An 18389-nucleotide genomic window follows, 5' to 3' on the forward strand; every position below is an offset into this window, starting at 1 on the left:
TAATTTAACTATAAAAATTATTTTATTAAATATAAAAAGATATATTTTAATATATTTAAATAAAAAAATATTTTATAATTTATATACAATATACAGTATTATGTTAGAAATATATCGTATAAATTATTAAAATATAACAAATATATATATATAATTTGTATTAAGTCCAATTGGTACTGGTACAATTAAATAAATTGGTTGTCTATAATAATATTTCTAATTAATTATTTCAATAAGAATATTAGATAATATTAAGTTTACATTATATTAAATTATGTTAAATAAATTAAAATTATATTGAATTTGTTTGAATATTTTAGCCATTGATAAATTTAAGACAATAATCACGTTTATAAAATATTTTGTGATATAGGCTTTATTTTATTGTTAACCCTCAGGCTATAAACCATAGTCTATGTATTATTAATCAGTAAATAAGTAAATCTTAAAACTGAGGGGATATTTCTTTGAGACACTTAATACAGTAGATGTTTAGTAAAATAGTGATGATTTAAATCAAAGATTACCTATTGATTTAACTGAGACTACATTACATTAAATAAACTTAAGATAAAAATTAGTGAAATGTTATTATAGTAGTTAAAGTAGTATACATGTAGTTAGTATAGTATAGTACAGACTCTATAAGGTTTATATCTATAAGATATTCAATTAACGAGTCAATCAAAGACAGTATTACTAACTATAGTTAGCATTTTCAATTCACCATTAACTTGTAGTATATAATATATATATATTTGTTTAAACTGTTATCTCATATGATATTTTGATTTTTTATTTAAATATCAATCTACAAAACAATATTCAATATTTTAAAAACAAAAAACAAACATTTATAAAATTTATTTCTATTCTTATAATAATTAGAATATTTATTATTTTAAACTAATTTGATAATGTATTTAATTTTTAAAAATATCTTATATTGATTGACATTACGAATAATTTAATTAAATTTACTTTAATATTAATAAACTTATTTATTACTTATAATATTATAATTTAATTTTTTTATTCTTATTTATTATAAAATACTGAATCAAAATTTAAATATAAAATAATATTAAAGTATATATCATATTAATAAATAAAATAAAATTTGAATATACAGTACTGTATGATAAATATTTGATGCATTCATTTAACACATACCGGTGCCCAATGAACTGTTAGGGCGTCTCTAAAGCATTGGCCGCCAGATCTATAGAATCCCTTTATTGGCGAGTTGTGGGACGGCTTAAGCTTATTGTGTGCTTCTCATAGTGTATTAAATAATAATAATACCTGTGCTGTACTTTTTTCCTAAATAATCACATAAAATGAATACAGATTTACTTAAAACGGATTTTTCTTCATTTTTCAACATTTTAAGGTAAGATTCAATATTTATTTATTTATTTATTTTTGTGCTACACTTATAGTTATAAATTATTTTACTAAATCTCAACTATTATTATTATTTGAATAAATATTTTAATTTATTCAATAACTTATGTATAATTCATCAAATTATAACATATTCTAGTATTGCGTGAATTAATTATCACAAATTCTAATAATGAAAAAACATTTAAAAATTAAACTAATATTATTTTTATATAATATTTATTTTAAAATAAGATTTTCCAATTCATTAGTTTTTAATTATTGCATGCAATCAAATATAAGATGTGTCACAATTTGTACGATAGTATTTTTTGTTGATAATTAATAATTATTAATCATTAATTTATGGATTTAAGAATATATATATATATATATTATTATATTATACATTAAAGATATACTCTAAACTTTATAGATAATATTAAGTGTATGATTTCTGAAATTAATATGTTGTAATGTTAAAAATAATTGCTAATCATTAATTAGTTATGCACGCTATTATATAAAATTTGTCTAAATATTTATTAAAAAATTTAAAATATATGCAATATTTGTATTTTGTTATTGATATTTATATTCAAAAGTTTTGAATAAAAAACAAACATAAGTTTATACAATACTATATATAATATACATATTCAATAGTATATTTGATAAATATATATTCAAAATGCATTTTAACAAAATTACTGATTATAAGTTTCAGATTAATTTAAACCTATTGTGAGCTTTAGGATAGAAATTTTATAAACCATATATTGTATATCAAAAATTGGTATTCAAAATATGAGTGCATTTGTGGTAATCCTTATCGTTAAATGAGTCGGCGTTCAGAATAGGTCTGTCCAGAAGCAGATATGCAATACAATTATCTATGAGTGTGTGTCTCTCTATTGTGTTTAATACCTATTATACTGAATATTGAGTATATAATAGTGTGTATATATATAGCACGGTATGTATACTATAGTTTGAGTATGTCTTAAAATATTCAATGGACATACACTCCTGTATCAGACAATAGGCTCAAAGCTTATATTGCGTTACCTTTTCATCAAAAACTGTCTCCTTTTTAGAGACAACTGTTGTATTTCATGGTTTGCTTTACAACAATAACTTTTTAGTATTTATTTCAATACTCAACCAAACATACATGTTATTGAAAATATTTGACTTAAATTGGACATAATATTAATTATAAATTGGATTCAATCTAAGTTATATACTGATATACAGTATATATAATTTATATAGTATATAATATTTACAGTATATTAATTATAAAATATCTTAAATATACATTTATTATAAAAAATTAAAGTGACAAAATTAATTACTACTTATATTTTTTAAAAACTATTAGACTACTAGGATTATAATAAATTGTATATTATCCAATACTTTTTTCTATTAAACCATACTAGAAATAGTTATTTTTTTAGTTAGTTAATATAGTTTTTATTCCTAATTTATTGTTTGCATATTGTTAAACATATTAATTATTTACTTATGAAATAAACAACTAAATAACTTTTAAATATTTATAATAAAAGTTGGATTTTACTAAAAAATATATATATATAGAATCTGCTAATAAAAATAATAATAGTAAAAGATATAAATATAATTAAACCATAATTACTTATGTAAAATAAATAAATAATATTTTTGTTACTTATGTTTTGTTTTAAACGGTTTAAACATATTAAACCCCGGGTTTTCATAATTATAAATATATTCACAATGTGACTAAAAATTTTACAGTATTAACAAAATAATACAATTAATAATTTAGAATACATTAGTCATATTTAATTTTTTAAGTATTTCAATGTAATGCAATACAAAGCATAATTGTTTTCAAAAGTAAAATATAATAAATACTATTGATTCAACATTAAAAAAAATAAATTTGTTACATTTAAATGTTATAAAAGAGAAAATGTTACCTTTAAATAAATTTGCTTATAATTTAAATAGTTTTGAAATACTTTGAAATTAAATGGTGAAACACTATAATTTCTATATAATAACTTACAAATATTAATAAAAAATACTACAGTACTTTATATTAAAATAATTTGAAAACTAAAATTTGGTCTCTGATTAGGACAAAGAAATTCAAACGATTCAAACCATATGTAAAGTAAATGCCGACTAAATTTAATTGACTTTGAGTTGTCAACTGTTGAAGGGATGGCCGCACTGTTAGCTGAGTGATGAGCTGTCAAATAAACTAATCACAAGAGATGCGACCACCTCTTGAAATATTTTTTCCCAATAATATTATATACAAAAATATTGTATATATTTTGAATTTGACAAAAATCTAAGGACATGAATATCAAAAAAATAAAGAGAGATATCACTTAATCGTTTAACATATCAGACCTTTGTTTTTGATTAGTTTTCAAAAAAAATCTTATTTATTATTAGAATTACTTTTCAATAGCATATTAACTTTGTGTCTTTTTTGCGATCATTTTGACGTTAAATTTAAATAAAATAAAATATTTATATAATAAATAAAAATAAAAACAAATATCATTTCCTTCAAGCGATTATGATATTACTTATTGAAGAAGCCCTGGAGTCCCCTCCAGTTGTGTGTGTCTTCATGTTATCGTTAAATGTATTATAAGAGCCAAATACTTAAGACCTCATCAGAAGATTATAAGTTACGGCTGTTTTGTCGGACACCAGGACTTTGAAGTGATCTGACATATAATGATCACGACTTTCAGATATATCAATATGTAAATGCATTCATATATTTGATTATAAGTCCCATTGACTTACGTAAGCTTTACTGTATATTGTATAACAATTGCATTGCCATTAAAAGTATATTAATCTATCAAAACAACTGTCCAAAATGTCTTCACCGACTTTATTATTATTCAATAAAATGCAACTCATTTTCATTAATACCAAATCTATTCAAATATCACTTTTAATCCGATTTATTGTTTCTAATTTTTATTACTATTTCTGTTTTTATTTATTGCTTTTAATATATTTTTGATGGACTGATTGAACCAAAAAGCTTAACATTTTATTATTTCTAAGTTTTGTATTCACAATTTAGTTAATAATGTTATAATAATTGCATTAAAAAATATGTCAAATGCTTTGTATTTATCATTTTAACGAATGACAGCTTTAAAGACACTTAAAGAGAGATGAGAGACATTGCAATCAATTAAAAGTTTTATAAATCATTTAATATTTTCTAATTATATTTGTAAGTAATGAGAGAATTTTGTCAATTTTTTAATCATTTAAAAATAATTTTGTTATTACAGATAATATATCATATTTAGGGTGAGAATTGAAAATAATAAACTTTTTGTGGAAATGCATAATAAAGGTTTGTATCATTTAAATATTTTTTCTCAAATTGCAATTAGATTTGTTTTTAATTAAAAAGATAATTAAACAAAATTATGCAAATATAGGTCAAAGTGGTGTCAATCAATTGGGTGGAGTGTATGTAAATGGTAGACCATTACCTGACTATATCCGTCAAAAGATCATAGATCTGGCGCACAGTGGTGTCCGTCCGTGTGATATCTCACGAATGCTTCAAATATCAAACGGTTGTGTTTCCAAAATATTGGGTCGATATTATGAAACGGGATCTATAAAGCCCAGAGCTATCGGAGGCAGTAAACCACGAGTTGCTACCACTCAAGTCGTTCAAACCATAACACAATACAAACGCGAGTGTCCCTCAATATTTGCCTGGGAAATCAGGGATAGGCTACTCGCTCATGGAGTTTGCAATAATGATACCATTCCTAGTGTAAGCATTTTTTGTGTCCTTGTTATTATTGATTGTATTTATTTTAAACATAATTGTATATATCATTGCTATTAATATATAAAATATACAAATATTATATCAATGCTAAATGACATTAAATTTAATAAACTTTAATAAAACTATTACTTAAGAGAATAAGTACAGTATATCAATAATTGAATTTTTAAAATTCAATATTAGATATCGAAATATGATTAAATTTTTGGTAATTTGAAATTTTTAATTTAAATAGTTTGGTATATAATGTGAATATAGAAGAATGCGATAGATTTAAGAATATATTATATTCTTAGCGGTTCCTATAGTTAGGGGACAGTAGTCAGTGTTATGAGTTGTGCTGTAGTCATACATTTTCTCATGAGTCTAGTTGTCAGTGATTGTGTCAAAACGTCAACATTTCAAAAGAGGTTTCTTATGTCAAAAACACTCTTTTCATTGATTGCAATGCAAAGCCATGGCATGCATTGAAAAACTGGTCGGTCAGAGGATTGGGAGGAATTGAGCCTAAAAACAGAGATACCTCTAGAAGGCCGGCGCGCATCTGCACACAGACTGAGCAATCTTTTTACAAGTTTTTGCATTTATTAATACTTCCTTTAATACCATTATCTTTAGGTCTCATCAATAAACAGAGTATTAAGAAATTTGGTCTCACATACAGTTTATGATACACATTCATCACAGACATCACACAGAGAGCTGACTAACTGTGCGAACAACGATATAAACGACAGATTCCGGATGATTTCATCCAATCACTCCTATCAATGGTATCATTCAACCACACCATCACCATCATCATCATCACCACAATCTCATTCACCTCATTCTCAACAATTGCCAAAAAATAACAATTGCAATAATGATCTAACAGTTAGTGCCAATCATACACTACCCGCACCTAATTGTGTCGATAATGTGAAGAATGTGAGCGACAATTCACATAAAGGTATTTATATATAGATATCATATTTTTACAATAGTTTTACTTTTCTATTGCATTCAATACAACTGATTGAATGCAATGTTCACTAACTATATTCAAATAAATGCTTCTTTAGAGTGAATTTTTCTGATAGTCTTTAAAAGTGTTGAAGTGATTGAATTGCATTGTTTGCTACAAATATTCAAAATGTTTGTTCAATTTTACTAACATTTGACTCTATGAATGAAAAAATACTACAGTATTGTCATTTAAGTCATACTGTTTTGCAAACTATTTCTCGACACCAAAAGTAACAATTATTGTCATTTACTACACTCATAGCCAATACAAGTGTTTATAATAGTAACCCCCTCTCACTCTCACTGACCTGTCTTTCAATTGTTAAACATTTCTAATATTTTCAATCCTTGTGTTTAACGCTAAACTTCATTCACAATATTTCTATAGCTTTTCACAAATAGATCAACAGATTTTGTTTTCTTCTTTTATTTAATTATATATATATTTTAAAATGTTTTTATTTAAATTATATCAATAATTTAATTACAAACTTATGTCAATAATCGTGTTTATCATATGTTGTAAAAATTGATATTAAGATCATTATCATTAAAAATTATTGTTGATATAACATATTATAAATTTACATTACAGTGTCATAGCATTGATTTCAACAATTGATTCAATAATTTCAACGATTGAGATCATGAATTCAACGGTGAGATAAACAATTCAACGAATGTATTATTCAAATCAACTCATATATAGTAATATTTTAAACAAATATTTATTATCAATGTTTTACAAGAGTTAATATCTACTTCTTGTAAAGCAATCATTTTGTGGTTAAATTAAATAAACATTTACTGTATTTCAAGAAAAAACAATACAAAAACATTTAAGTCTAAAATGCAAACAATAAGATTTTATGTACAGTTTGTGATACTCTATATATGAGTTGATTTGAATAATACATTCGTTGAATTGTTTATCTCACCGTTGAATTCATGATCTCAATCGTTGAAATTATTGAATCAATTGTTGAAATCAATGCTATGACACTGTATTAATTTAACGTAAAATTATTGAAAATATACATTTTATAATTAATTATGAAACTAAAATTTATTATTAAGTTTAGTAAAATATGAAGATTTCTGTAATTAAATTATAGATTTAAATCAATATGAATGCAAATAAAATTTATTATTTTAATTGAATATACTATAAATTACTTTATAATAATAAATAAACTTTCAAATATAAAATATTATTTTCAATATTATAGTTTTTAATATTAATTAAAAAAGTGTTATTATAGTAACAATTTCGATAATTTAATGTTATTTTATAGTCTTATATCTTGTTATATGTTATCATAAAATCTAATACAAAACGACCGCAAATGGGATCGTTATCTTTCATTTAACTATTTTAACGGGTGGTGACTGATCCGCAGACCTTTCGCAGACCCCATTTATCTCGAGAACCGATGGTCTGACGACAAAATGATCAAAAGTAATCTTGTAGATATTAGTAAAACTAAGTTGCACATCATGGTCCCGACCGGATCAGTTGTCCCGTTCTCGAGATATACCCGAAAAACGGGTTATTTTTAACAAATTATGTCCGCAGACCCCTATTATTTCGGGAACCAATGACTATACAAAAAAATGACTAATAGTAAAAATGTAGAAAATAATTATATAAAGTTGCTCGTATTAGTTTCGGTCAGATAGCTATAGCCGTTTTCGAGATATATCCGATTAAGTTTTTAATATATTTAAAATATATATTTATATAAGCTATGTCCGCAGACCCCTATTATTTCAGGAACCAATGACTGGACAAAAAAATGACCAATAGATAACTTGTACATATTAACAATATAAAGTTGCACATGTTGACTTTGGTCTGATCCGACTACCCGTTCCCGAGTTATATCCGAAAAACGGGTTTTTTAAACAAATTAAGACCGCAGACCCCTATTATTTCGGGAACCGGTCATTTTACAACAAAATGGCCAACAGTAAACATGTAAAAAATAAAAATTTAAAGTTGCACGTATTAGTTCCGGTCGGATCTATCTACACGTTTCCGAGATATACCCGAAAAATGTTTTAAAAAACCCCGGTTTTTCGGGTATATCTCGGGAACGGGATTACCGATACGGTCGGGACAAAGATGTGCAAGTTTATATTTTAAAAATCTACAAGTCTACTGTTGGTTATTTTGTTGTCCATTCATCGATTGCCGAAATAATAGGGGTCTGCGGACTTAATTTGTTTAAAAAAAACCCGTTTTTCGGGTATAACTCGAGAACGGGTAGTCGGATCAGACCAAAGTCAACATGTGCAACTTTATATTGTTAATATGTACAAGTTATCTATTGGTCATTTTTTTGTCTAGTCATTGGTTCCTGAAATAATAGGGGTCTGCGGACATAGCTTATATAAATATATATTTTAAATATATTAAAAACTTAATCGGATATATCTCGAAAACGGCTATAGCTATCTGACCGAAACTAATACGAGCAACTTTATATAATTATTTTCTACATTTTTACTATTAGTCATTTTTTTGTATAGTCATTGGTTCCCGAAATAATAGGGGTCTGCGGACATAATTTGTTAAAAATAACCAGTTTTTCGGGTATATTTCGGGAACGGGTTAACCGATCCGACCGGGACTATGATGTGCAACTTAGTTTTACTAATATCTACAAAATATATGTTGGCCATTTTGTTGTCCAATTATCGGTTACCGAAATAATAGGGGTCTGCAGAGAAAATTTGTTAAAAATAACCAGTTTTTCGGCTATATAACGGGAACGGGTGATCCGATCCGATCGGGACCATGATGTGCAACTTAGTTTTACTAATATCTACAAGATTACTTTTGATCATTTTGTCGTCAGACCATCGGTTCTCGAGATAAATGGGGTCTGCGAAAGGTCTGCGGATCAGTCACCACCATTTTAACGCCCATTTCAACCTATAATGCATTGCAAATGTATAACCAAAGTATTGATTTGTTAAAAGATTTATTTTATTTCTATAACTCCTATAAATTCTATAAAACTTGTGAAATATATTACAATTATTATTGACAATTACAAGTAAGAAATGTAATATTTCAGATTACTTATTAAAATATGTTAATTTTACTTATCATAACTTATTATTAGATATTTTTCTAAATTTTACTATAAATTTTGTCTAACATTTTTTTAAAATGTTAGCTAAATTTATACTCAAAAATATAAATAATCAGTTTATAATAAATGTTTATAAACTGTGTTTAATAATTAGTTGGTTTAAATAAAAACTGTTTAAATGGTTAATTGTTTAAAATATTTATACGGTATAGCCTATACCATATAAACTGTAAATTTATATTATACTGTATTACAGTAAAGTATATCATACATATTATATTTAATACATTATTTTAGTTAAGATATTTAATTTCTAAGCAAAATATATCATTATTTTATGATATAAAAATTAAAATACAAGTTTTTATTATATAATCATAAAAAATATTTTATAATAATTATTTTCTAAAATTTTAACTTTATACAATTTATTTTTAATTATGTGTCAAATATTTGTTAATTATAAGTAAACTTACTTAAAATTTCAATCTGTTATATTTATTTTTTATTATTAAAAATATCATTTAACAAATATCAATTGTTTTGCAAAATTTTCATTAAATACAAACAATTAAAATTATCAATTTATGATTTAAACAACAATTTCGATGACAATTATTATATTTTAATGAGTATTACGTGCGTATAATATCACAGCGATTGTCATTAAAAGTCATGCAATTTTTTCAATTAAGACACCATTGATAGGTAACATATACTATAGATTTATTAATATTTTTATATTTGACTTCAAAACAAATATTTAGTTATATTTTTATGCCTTCGAGTCAATCAAATGACTATTACTTTATAATATTTAGTATTAATAGTATGTATCGGTCGGAACAGTATCTTAGTTATTGACGGCATTACAAACATATAATTGTATAGTTGTTTGCGTGAATTTGTTAGTACTTTATCTTTTAGTAAATTTCATATAATATGACATTTTTCAAAATAAAAGGCCTAACTTTTAACTGAATTTTAATTATAATTAATACGAAGTAATCCTAAGGCTATTAAAAAATTGTATATTATTTTAATTCATGTAATCATATATCTTATTAATCTCTAAAATGATTGCAATTCAAGACTGTCTTCGGCCTCAACATCGGCTTACATGTGATGTTAGCTCTGAGAATAACTATTCATCTGATGGTACCGTTGAAGACGATTCTCAGATTAGACTTCGACTTAAACGACGTCTTCAACGAAACAGAACTGCTTTTTCTGACCAACAAATCAAAGCTCTTGAAAACGGTATTTCATTTTAAATTATAAAATTTTAATTTAAAAATATTATATTTCTGTATATATTGTCATTTCATATATTCAACAGCTATAGTATTAATACAACATACAGTATATTACAATATATTAATATTATAACATTAGTTTCATCACTATATTATTTATTCACTGCATTTTGACTATTGGTTATCAAATTATTTGTTATATTTTGCATATTTTTTCTTAATATTTAGTTTTAATATTTAGTAATTACAAATAAAAATTGATAAAAAATTGCATATAATATAAATTGAAATGAATATACAGGTATTAAAAATTAAATAATAAATTAAATTTGTATGGATATTGTGCACAGAGTTTGAGCGGACTCACTATCCCGATGTATTTGCTCGGGAAAAACTGGCCGACAAAATATGTTTACCCGAACCGAGAATTCAGGTCTGGTTTTCTAATAGAAGAGCCAAATGGAGACGTGAAGAGAAACTAAGGAAAACACAGAAGAAGAGCTGTCAAACACTAATTAATTCGAGTGATAATCAACTAATTAGTCCAATAAATGGCAACAAAAATAACTCAAACAATAACTTAACACAATTGGATGCAAATCCAAACCATAAACAAAATTATAATTTAATGGTTGACACAAATAATAGAAATTTTATGAACTATTCTTCATTAGCAACACTTTCATCTCTAAGCAATTCAATCACCAGTTTTAATGCAATGTCAACCCTAAGTCCACCCCCACCTCCACCACCCTCTCAGAGCACTCAATGCTATTCAATAAACCACTCATTAGAAACATACGACTTGAGTGCCCAACCAAACCATCAATCGGCTCATAATTATCCGAACCATTTGTTTTATTGGCCAAAATAATAATAATTAAAGAAATTTGTGTTAAGAGCTGATAATTATTATATAATTAAGAAATAATAAGAAAATTATATAATTTGATGTTACATATATCAAAAAAATATATATATATCTTATTAGATTATTTTTTTATCATTAAAAAAGTTACAAAATTATTAATATTTTTTAAATAAAATATTTTTTTTAATTGATAAAAATCTAAATATGAATTTTTATTTTATATAAATTATAATAAATAATAAAATATAAAAATAAGTATAAATTATTGAATATACAAAAATGATTATTAAATTAATAATGATTAGAATCCAGGAATAGGAAGTAATTGAATGACATCTTTCCATTTGTCTGGTGGCCACTGACCATTGGGCTCAACATTTGGTGGACTAGACTTCCAGTCCCACTCTTTAATTGGCTCAAACCAATTGCGACCATAATTGGCCTCAATATAAGTCAACGTTTGACACGGTATACGAACTTTTAAATTGATTAATTCAGTCCAACAAAGTTGAAAATCAGGAAAAATATATTTGTATTTATTGCCGGTTTTAGCCTGAGTTCCACCGTTCCAAACATGATCTTCTTGTTTATAGAAAAAGAAAATGTCTAATTTGATGTCTTTGTCCAGAAATGACAATTCAAAACTGTCACCAATTTCACCAAATCTGTGAATCAAAAGCAAGTCATTGATGGAAAAAGCATCGATTAATTCAGGCTTATAGTCATAGATCCAAATGCCAATATCGACGTCTTGACTGTATGTAATGAAATCGCATTGTCTGTAATATCCGAGAGCTGTTCCACTGCTCAACCAAAATGGAACCGATAGTTCATCTAAAATATGTTTAACTTTTGTCAGTAAAAGAGTTGCTTTAATTCGAAAATTATTTGCTTCTTCATTGTCTTCGCGACCGTATTTCTCACGGAAAATGTTTGCCTGACTTTTGTTGCATTCTATAAACTCCACGTCTTCTGGTTTTTGCATAAAATTATTCATTGGATTCGGTAAATGCAAATACAAACCATCGATTGTTGTCCTTATTATTTCAACTCTATTATGATATAAATTAATAAATTAATAAATATAATAAATAATATGATAATTATTTAATTATTAGTCAATACTTGTCATAAATGGCATTATTAAGTGACACTTTAAAGTGAGATTTTTTAACTCCTTGTCGATGAAGTAATCTTTTTTGGTCATCATTAAGATTAAGCAATCCGTGCCACCAATTGGTCGATTGAAGTCTTTCGTAAAATACAGCGATATGTATGACATGAGTTGTCTTTTCAAAGTTAACGCTCTCATCAATGATAATCAGATGCGTCAAAATGTGGACCTCAATGTCTAAATGATTAACTATTGGATCCAATTCTTTGAACTGTAATACTGTATAACCTTTGGCTTTGACGGCATTTATAAATCGGTCGACGAGTAATTGTGTGGCAAACTGTGACAAAGTGGCCAAATGTATGATCGGTCGGTCCGAACACAAGATATTGCAATACGTATTACGAGTCAAGTCATGACTTTTCATCGAAATATTCTTCAAGATTTCACTATCAATGATAAACAATGGGATGGAGTTATGGTGAGCGTTGAATGTGACCACATCTAAGAGGGACTAAGATATCAAAATAATTTATTAATTTCAGTAATCAAACAATACTTTCATCGGTTCCATACCCACGAAGACTTGACTTCAATTTGACCCTAAATTCAGTGATTAAAATCACAATTATTGTCATTAATAAAGTCATTAATATTAATACCTTTCGGACGAGTATCTGAAGACATATCAGTTGAAGAGTTAGCAGAAATCCGCTGACAATACATATCATAAACAATAGATTTGTTTTAATCATAAGAATCACTTCCAAAGAAAATATTCTTAACAACAGAATCACAGAATTCAGTGATTAGTTAATAGTTTTGTCGATATATTTAATAAATCAAAGAATATATTCAATCATTTGAATGGTTTGACACTAAATCTCTAATCAATTATTATAATCAAAATTTTTATCAATTTATTCATTATATTTGTTGTTATAATAGACGATATGTTTATCAATAATAATAATAAACCAAATGTTTGACAATTATTTGTTGTTATTATTTACACACTTATAGTATAAATTGTAATCATAAATAACGTCAATAAAATAGTAAACCCTTTTTCAAAATAAATGACTTTATAATACAAATGAGTTAACCATTTATTATTATATTATAATAATGTTTTTATTTCATTCAAACGTAATTTATATGATATTTAGACATAAGTTTGCGTACAAAAGCAGTATTCAGTGATCGCTTGCATTGTGTTATGCATTGAATGAATGATTACATGAATACATAGATTGAATGCATTTGGAGTTTATGTTAGTTTACAATCAATTTTAGACAAAAATATTCAATCAATTAGTGATTCAGTGATTAATTGATGTCATAATTGGTTGAAACACTCATTCATTGATTGAATAATTGATTTGTTATTTAATTTTGAATAACAAGTGATTAAAAAATGAGTTCAAATGATAGAAACCAATCAAAAGTGAGTGAATTTGATGTAATGAATGAATGTTAACAACAATTGTCTGAACTTAATGTCCATCCGATAGCCGACGGACGCCACAGAAGACGACGACTTCGGTGACTTTGAGGGTCCAGAAGATGAGGCGCCAGAAAGTGTTCAGGCGATGGGCGGACCACCCAATTGGGTATTTCCCGGTTTGTTAACACACATGACTTGTAAATATCATTATTAACCGATTGTCTCGCAATTAGACCTCTTGAGGGTTGACTCGAGTCAATCATCACATGACGAACCATCAAATCATATGAACCAACAGTCGGTGATATCGAATCAATCGCGACATAATGTAGTGATGCGTCCGAACCATAGAGATATGGGAGCCATACCTAAACAGAGAGATTTACCCGATATCTCATTGTTGACCACAAGCCGTGAATCTACTCTAAGCACTAATGCATTGAAACCAAGCTTTTCACGCGAATCGACGGCCAATAGTTCATTAGCCAACAGATCGTCAAAAATAATGTCAGAAACGATAAGTAGTGGTCATAACGGCACAAATGACACGAATCATATGCGAATGAATCGCTTAGAACAAGACGTGAAGACATTACAAACACAAAAAGCTTTATTACAACAGCAATTGCTTCAAAAAGATACACAAATTCGTGAATTACAGTCACAATCGCGACAATTGGCTATTAATTCTCCTCAAACTCAAGAAGCATTGATAACGACCTTAACTGAAACGGTTAATAAATTTCAATCAACTATTACATCAGCGATGGATCGATTGGAACAAAGACTTACATCTTTAGAGACTAGAGTTGTGAATACAAACGATTCAATCATTGATTCCGGCGATTCATTGTCTCCAAAGACTAATAATGTAAATAATGCTAAAGAAGGAGAAGTGTCGGCTCTAACTATTCAAAATATTTTAAAACAACAACGAAATGTAATTATAAAATAAAACAAATAAATTTAAATATAAATTAATTGGTTTTTATAAACAGGAATTAAAGGCTGAAAGACAACAAAATTTACTTCTCGTTTCATCGGTTCTTAAGAACGCTTTGGAGACTATTGAGTCTCATTTAGATGTAAAGGATATTAACACTAATCACAATTAATATAATTAGTTTTGGATAATACTTGATATTATTTGACATTTATATATAAGGGTATGCTGTATATACAATATATATATATATATATATATATATACAGTATAATAATAATACAAATACAAGTATATAAATTTATTGTAAATAATGTAATCTATTATTATCTTATGTGTCAAATGTTAAATGTATTTTACCAATCATTGACTTCTGAATTTGATATATTATTGTCGTTAACTTTATTTTGTGTACTTTTTTCTACTTTTTCTTTATTATTATTATTATTAACATTACTGATACTATATTTTAAAGTGTTATTGTTTTCATTATATATACTTTTAATGTCTTTGTCATCACTTGTTTGCAATGAATTACCGATATTAGAGTTGTCTTTGACAGTATGTTTGGCACAAGTCTTGTGATTATGACTTTGTATGGCTTGACTATTGTCATTGAATGGCACTTCGTTTTTATGATGAGGAGGAGTGGAGACATTGGTCTTCAATGTTTGTAAATTTATATTTTGTTGTCCACTAAACCAGTCATTCATTTCTGAGCTTATTCTTTGAGTTAACATAAAGTCAAATGAAGTTTCTTCTAATGCTTTAACACTTTCATCACATATATAACAGCCATAGTTATGGCCATTCATTTCATTTTCGTTATTATTAATAATATTGTTATTATGTATAATATCATCGATTTTAACGGACTGTTGTCTTTCATTTCTTGATTCTAACACTTGTTTTGATAACAATTGGTTTCTGAAACAATAAATTATAGTTTATAAATAAATGTGTATTTAATATACAAATCATATTATTTCTACAGTATATTGATTAAAATTTGAAATACTATTGTTTATATCAAAAATATTCAAATTTCGATAAAAATTTCAAATACCGGTAATCAAAAAATATAAAATCCTAATAAAAAATAAAAAATAATATCATAATTACTTGTATTGTAATTGTTTGGTAACGAGTTTGGATTGTTTGAATTGGTTATCTAATTGTATGAGTTTATTATCAAATTGGTCAATATCACCTTGATGCTTTTGTTTCATTAAAAGTATTTGTTGTTCACATTTCCTCAAATCAATTGTTAATTTTAATACCTTTTCGTCTCTTTCTTTAATCAATTTCTCAAACTTTTGTTTTTCGGTCTCAAATTCAGTCAATTTATTTTCTAGACTTTCTTTGACAATATTTAACTCATTCTTTAGTGATTTGTTTTCAAATTTAGTCATCTGGTAGTCATCCATACTGTCCACCCTTTCCTTCATTAATTCATTTTCTTTTCGTGCAATTTCTAGATCTTTACGAGTTTTAATTAACTCCATATCTAAGAGTTTTTTGTTATCAATTTTTTCCTTAACAATCTTCACCTGAGAGTAAAGTCTTTGTTCCACTTCTTTCACTTTGTTTTCTCGTTTATTTAATTCAATTTTATTTATTTCCAATTCATTAAACTTTTTCTTTAATTTTTCGATTTCATCTTTTAATTCATTTTTGATTTTTTCGTTAACAATAGTATCGATGGTGTGTTCTTTGGCGGTCACTTCGTCCAACTTGTCGTTAAGTTCTTGAAGAGATGTATTAAGTTCTTCTTCCCGCTGTCTGACTCTCTTCTCTCGCGCGTCTAATTTAATTCTCAAACTTTTATCTCTTTCTTGTAGTTCTCTGGATTCAGTCAGAAGTCGTTCCCTTTGTCTCTCGAGTTCTCGCATTTGAATCTCTTTATCGATTTGCAACTCATATCGCAATTGTTTCTCCCAATTGGCAATTGAAGACACTTTAGCCAAAGAGTCCCACTTTAAGTCATTTGTTTCCTTAATCGATATCCCATTGTCTTCGGTTTGAACTTCTCTTTCAATGAAATCATTTGTTTCTCTCGATTGTCCCAATTCTTGATTAATGGCTCTTCTCATCTGTTGTTGCATTGATTGGAGAAATCCTTTTTGTGATAATCTTTCAAACATTTTGTATTTGATTTGAACTTCTCTTTCACTCAAATGACTACAACTTCTGTCAAATTTATTATTAGTTTTTTTAGACATTTTCTAATTGTTTGCGACCACAACTCAAACAAAACTAAACTTTTTTATAAAAAGTTTAAAAATTGTTGTATCTTTTCATTATAATTAACAATTAATAACATTTTGTGGTTAAATTTTATAGTTAATAAATAAAAATAAGTTTACATTAAAAATGTGTATTAATTACTATTCATTGCAAGTGTCGACTAAAACTCGTGACAACAAACTTCGCCACTGTTTTCAAATGTATTTGTTATTTGATATTATAGTGTATTATATTGTAGTGTAAGTGTATGTCATGGAAACAACTGAACAAAGAGACCCAACAAAACTGATGCACTGTTTATACATATTATATACAGTATAAGTCCAATGCATGCATACCTGTCATACCATACCTCCCATACCATACCATTTACCTGCCATTCCTAACATTCTTATATTTGCTTTCACTTTAGTGTTATTGTACTTTAAGTTATGACTTCAAAAAAATGTCAGAAAACTTGTTTTTCACATTACTGTACTAATCAATTGAGATTTAAGTTTAAATTATTAATATATTAATAATATTATCAATTAATGGTTATTAAAATGTATTTTTTAAATTTATTAATTTCAATGATTTTGATTATTATTATTTTCTTAATATTTAACAGTATTTAATAATTCAATCATTATTATATTTTATTAAATTGATTATCAACTATTTTTTAATATAAAAGTATATGAATATTTCAATCTGATAACAATAACTAAATTATTAATATATCTAATTATAATAAAACATATACAGGTATTAGTTAGTGATCTAAAATAATTATATGCAATGTTTCAATGGCATGAATTGCAATTTGTAAACATTTTTAAAATATCAATAACACAATTAATGTTTATTCTCGACTATTAATATTTTGAAAATATAATTTTACAACTTATGATTAAATAATTTAATTAATAATTTCTTATTAACTTTATTTATTTAAAATATAACGATAACTTAATATTAATGATACGTTTATATGCTGTACAATACATTTACTATATGTGTTAATATTGATATAATTTGCAGTTAAAACATAAATCGAAATAACTATTTCTAAATTTAAATTCTTTATTAAAATAAAAATTATTATTTTTATTTTTACGGTTTAAAAAACTCAAAATTTAAAAATTCATTATATTAGCTTAATTTAATAAAAACAAATTATAAATAATCTA

General features: G+C 25.9%; 5 protein-coding genes across 5 annotated transcripts; 3 read left to right on the forward strand and 2 right to left on the reverse strand.

Moving 5' to 3' along the window:
* The first annotated feature begins 2193 nt into the window (after nucleotides 1-2193).
* LOC128962413 (paired box protein 1 homolog) lies at nucleotides 2194-9163 on the forward strand. Its single transcript, XM_054308787.1, has 6 exons — nucleotides 2194-2208; nucleotides 4838-5212; nucleotides 5849-6182; nucleotides 8074-8134; nucleotides 8251-8371; nucleotides 9074-9163. The coding sequence occupies exons 1-6, from the start codon at nucleotides 2194-2196 to the stop codon at nucleotides 9161-9163; spliced, it is 996 nt and encodes a 331-aa protein (XP_054164762.1).
* Nucleotides 9164-10415: 1252 nt separating this feature from the next.
* LOC128962414 (paired box protein Pax-6-like) lies at nucleotides 10416-11469 on the forward strand. The gene is made up of 3 exons (XM_054308788.1): nucleotides 10416-10599; nucleotides 10946-11149; nucleotides 11270-11469. Exons 1-3 carry the CDS (start codon nucleotides 10416-10418, stop codon nucleotides 11467-11469), a joined length of 588 nt encoding a protein of 195 aa, XP_054164763.1.
* Nucleotides 11470-11767: 298 nt separating this feature from the next.
* Nucleotides 11768-13360, reverse strand: LOC128962882 (ribitol-5-phosphate transferase FKTN-like). Its single transcript, XM_054309288.1, has 4 exons — nucleotides 13243-13360; nucleotides 13157-13183; nucleotides 12592-13094; nucleotides 11768-12518 (listed from the first exon to the last, which is right to left on the reverse strand). The coding sequence occupies exons 1-4, from the start codon at nucleotides 13333-13335 to the stop codon at nucleotides 11768-11770; spliced, it is 1374 nt and encodes a 457-aa protein (XP_054165263.1). The 5' UTR covers nucleotides 13336-13360.
* Nucleotides 13361-13758: 398 nt separating this feature from the next.
* LOC128962883 (uncharacterized) lies at nucleotides 13759-15189 on the forward strand. Its single transcript, XM_054309289.1, has 4 exons — nucleotides 13759-14027; nucleotides 14095-14203; nucleotides 14261-14967; nucleotides 15026-15189. Exons 1-4 carry the CDS (start codon nucleotides 13998-14000, stop codon nucleotides 15140-15142), a joined length of 963 nt encoding a protein of 320 aa, XP_054165264.1. The 5' UTR covers nucleotides 13759-13997; the 3' UTR covers nucleotides 15143-15189.
* Nucleotides 15190-15326: 137 nt separating this feature from the next.
* On the reverse strand, nucleotides 15327-17159 carry LOC128962415 (putative uncharacterized protein DDB_G0286901). The gene is made up of 2 exons (XM_054308789.1): nucleotides 16093-17159; nucleotides 15327-15897 (listed from the first exon to the last, which is right to left on the reverse strand). The coding sequence occupies exons 1-2, from the start codon at nucleotides 17112-17114 to the stop codon at nucleotides 15327-15329; spliced, it is 1593 nt and encodes a 530-aa protein (XP_054164764.1). The 5' UTR covers nucleotides 17115-17159.
* Nucleotides 17160-18389: the final 1230 nt, after the last annotated feature.

Source organism: Oppia nitens, unplaced genomic scaffold, assembly GCF_028296485.1.
Source record: "Oppia nitens isolate AA-2021 unplaced genomic scaffold, nextdenovo-longstitch-racon4-pilon3 scaffold6_pilon_pilon_pilon, whole genome shotgun sequence".
In the NCBI taxonomy this organism is placed as follows: domain Eukaryota; kingdom Metazoa; phylum Arthropoda; class Arachnida; order Sarcoptiformes; family Oppiidae; genus Oppia; species Oppia nitens.

Excerpts from the sequence above, each read along its gene's own strand:
- LOC128962413 (XM_054308787.1), top strand. Across the intron at positions 6,183-8,073 it reads GAGCGACAATTCACATAAAG|TTGCACATGTTGACTTTGGT; the intron begins GTATTTATATAT and ends AACAATATAAAG. Across the intron at positions 8,372-9,073 it reads GTCGGGACAAAGATGTGCAA|ATTACTTTTGATCATTTTGT; the intron begins GTTTATATTTTA and ends AATATCTACAAG.
- LOC128962414 (XM_054308788.1), top strand. The coding sequence starts at position 10,416 with ATGATTGCAATTCAAGACTGTCTTCGGCCTCAACATCGGCTTACATGT. Across the intron at positions 10,600-10,945 it reads AATCAAAGCTCTTGAAAACG|AGTTTGAGCGGACTCACTAT; the intron begins GTATTTCATTTT and ends TATTGTGCACAG. Across the intron at positions 11,150-11,269 it reads ACTAATTAGTCCAATAAATG|CAACACTTTCATCTCTAAGC; the intron begins GCAACAAAAATA and ends ATTCTTCATTAG.
- LOC128962882 (XM_054309288.1), bottom strand. The coding sequence starts at position 13,335 with ATGATTAAAACAAATCTATTGTTTATGATATGTATTGTCAGCGGATTT. Across the intron at positions 13,095-13,156 it reads TTGAAGTCAAGTCTTCGTGG|TCCCTCTTAGATGTGGTCAC; the intron begins GTATGGAACCGA and ends TTGATATCTTAG. Across the intron at positions 12,519-12,591 it reads AATAATGCCATTTATGACAA|AGTTGAAATAATAAGGACAA; the intron begins GTATTGACTAAT and ends ATATCATAATAG.
- LOC128962883 (XM_054309289.1), top strand. The coding sequence starts at position 13,998 with ATGAGTTCAAATGATAGAAACCAATCAAAA. Across the intron at positions 14,028-14,094 it reads ATGATAGAAACCAATCAAAA|CCGACGGACGCCACAGAAGA; the intron begins GTGAGTGAATTT and ends TCCATCCGATAG. Across the intron at positions 14,204-14,260 it reads ACCCAATTGGGTATTTCCCG|ACCTCTTGAGGGTTGACTCG; the intron begins GTTTGTTAACAC and ends TCTCGCAATTAG.
- LOC128962415 (XM_054308789.1), bottom strand. The coding sequence starts at position 17,114 with ATGTTTGAAAGATTATCACAAAAAGGATTTCTCCAATCAATGCAACAA. Across the intron at positions 15,898-16,092 it reads ACCAAACAATTACAATACAA|AAACCAATTGTTATCAAAAC; the intron begins GTAATTATGATA and ends TTATTGTTTCAG.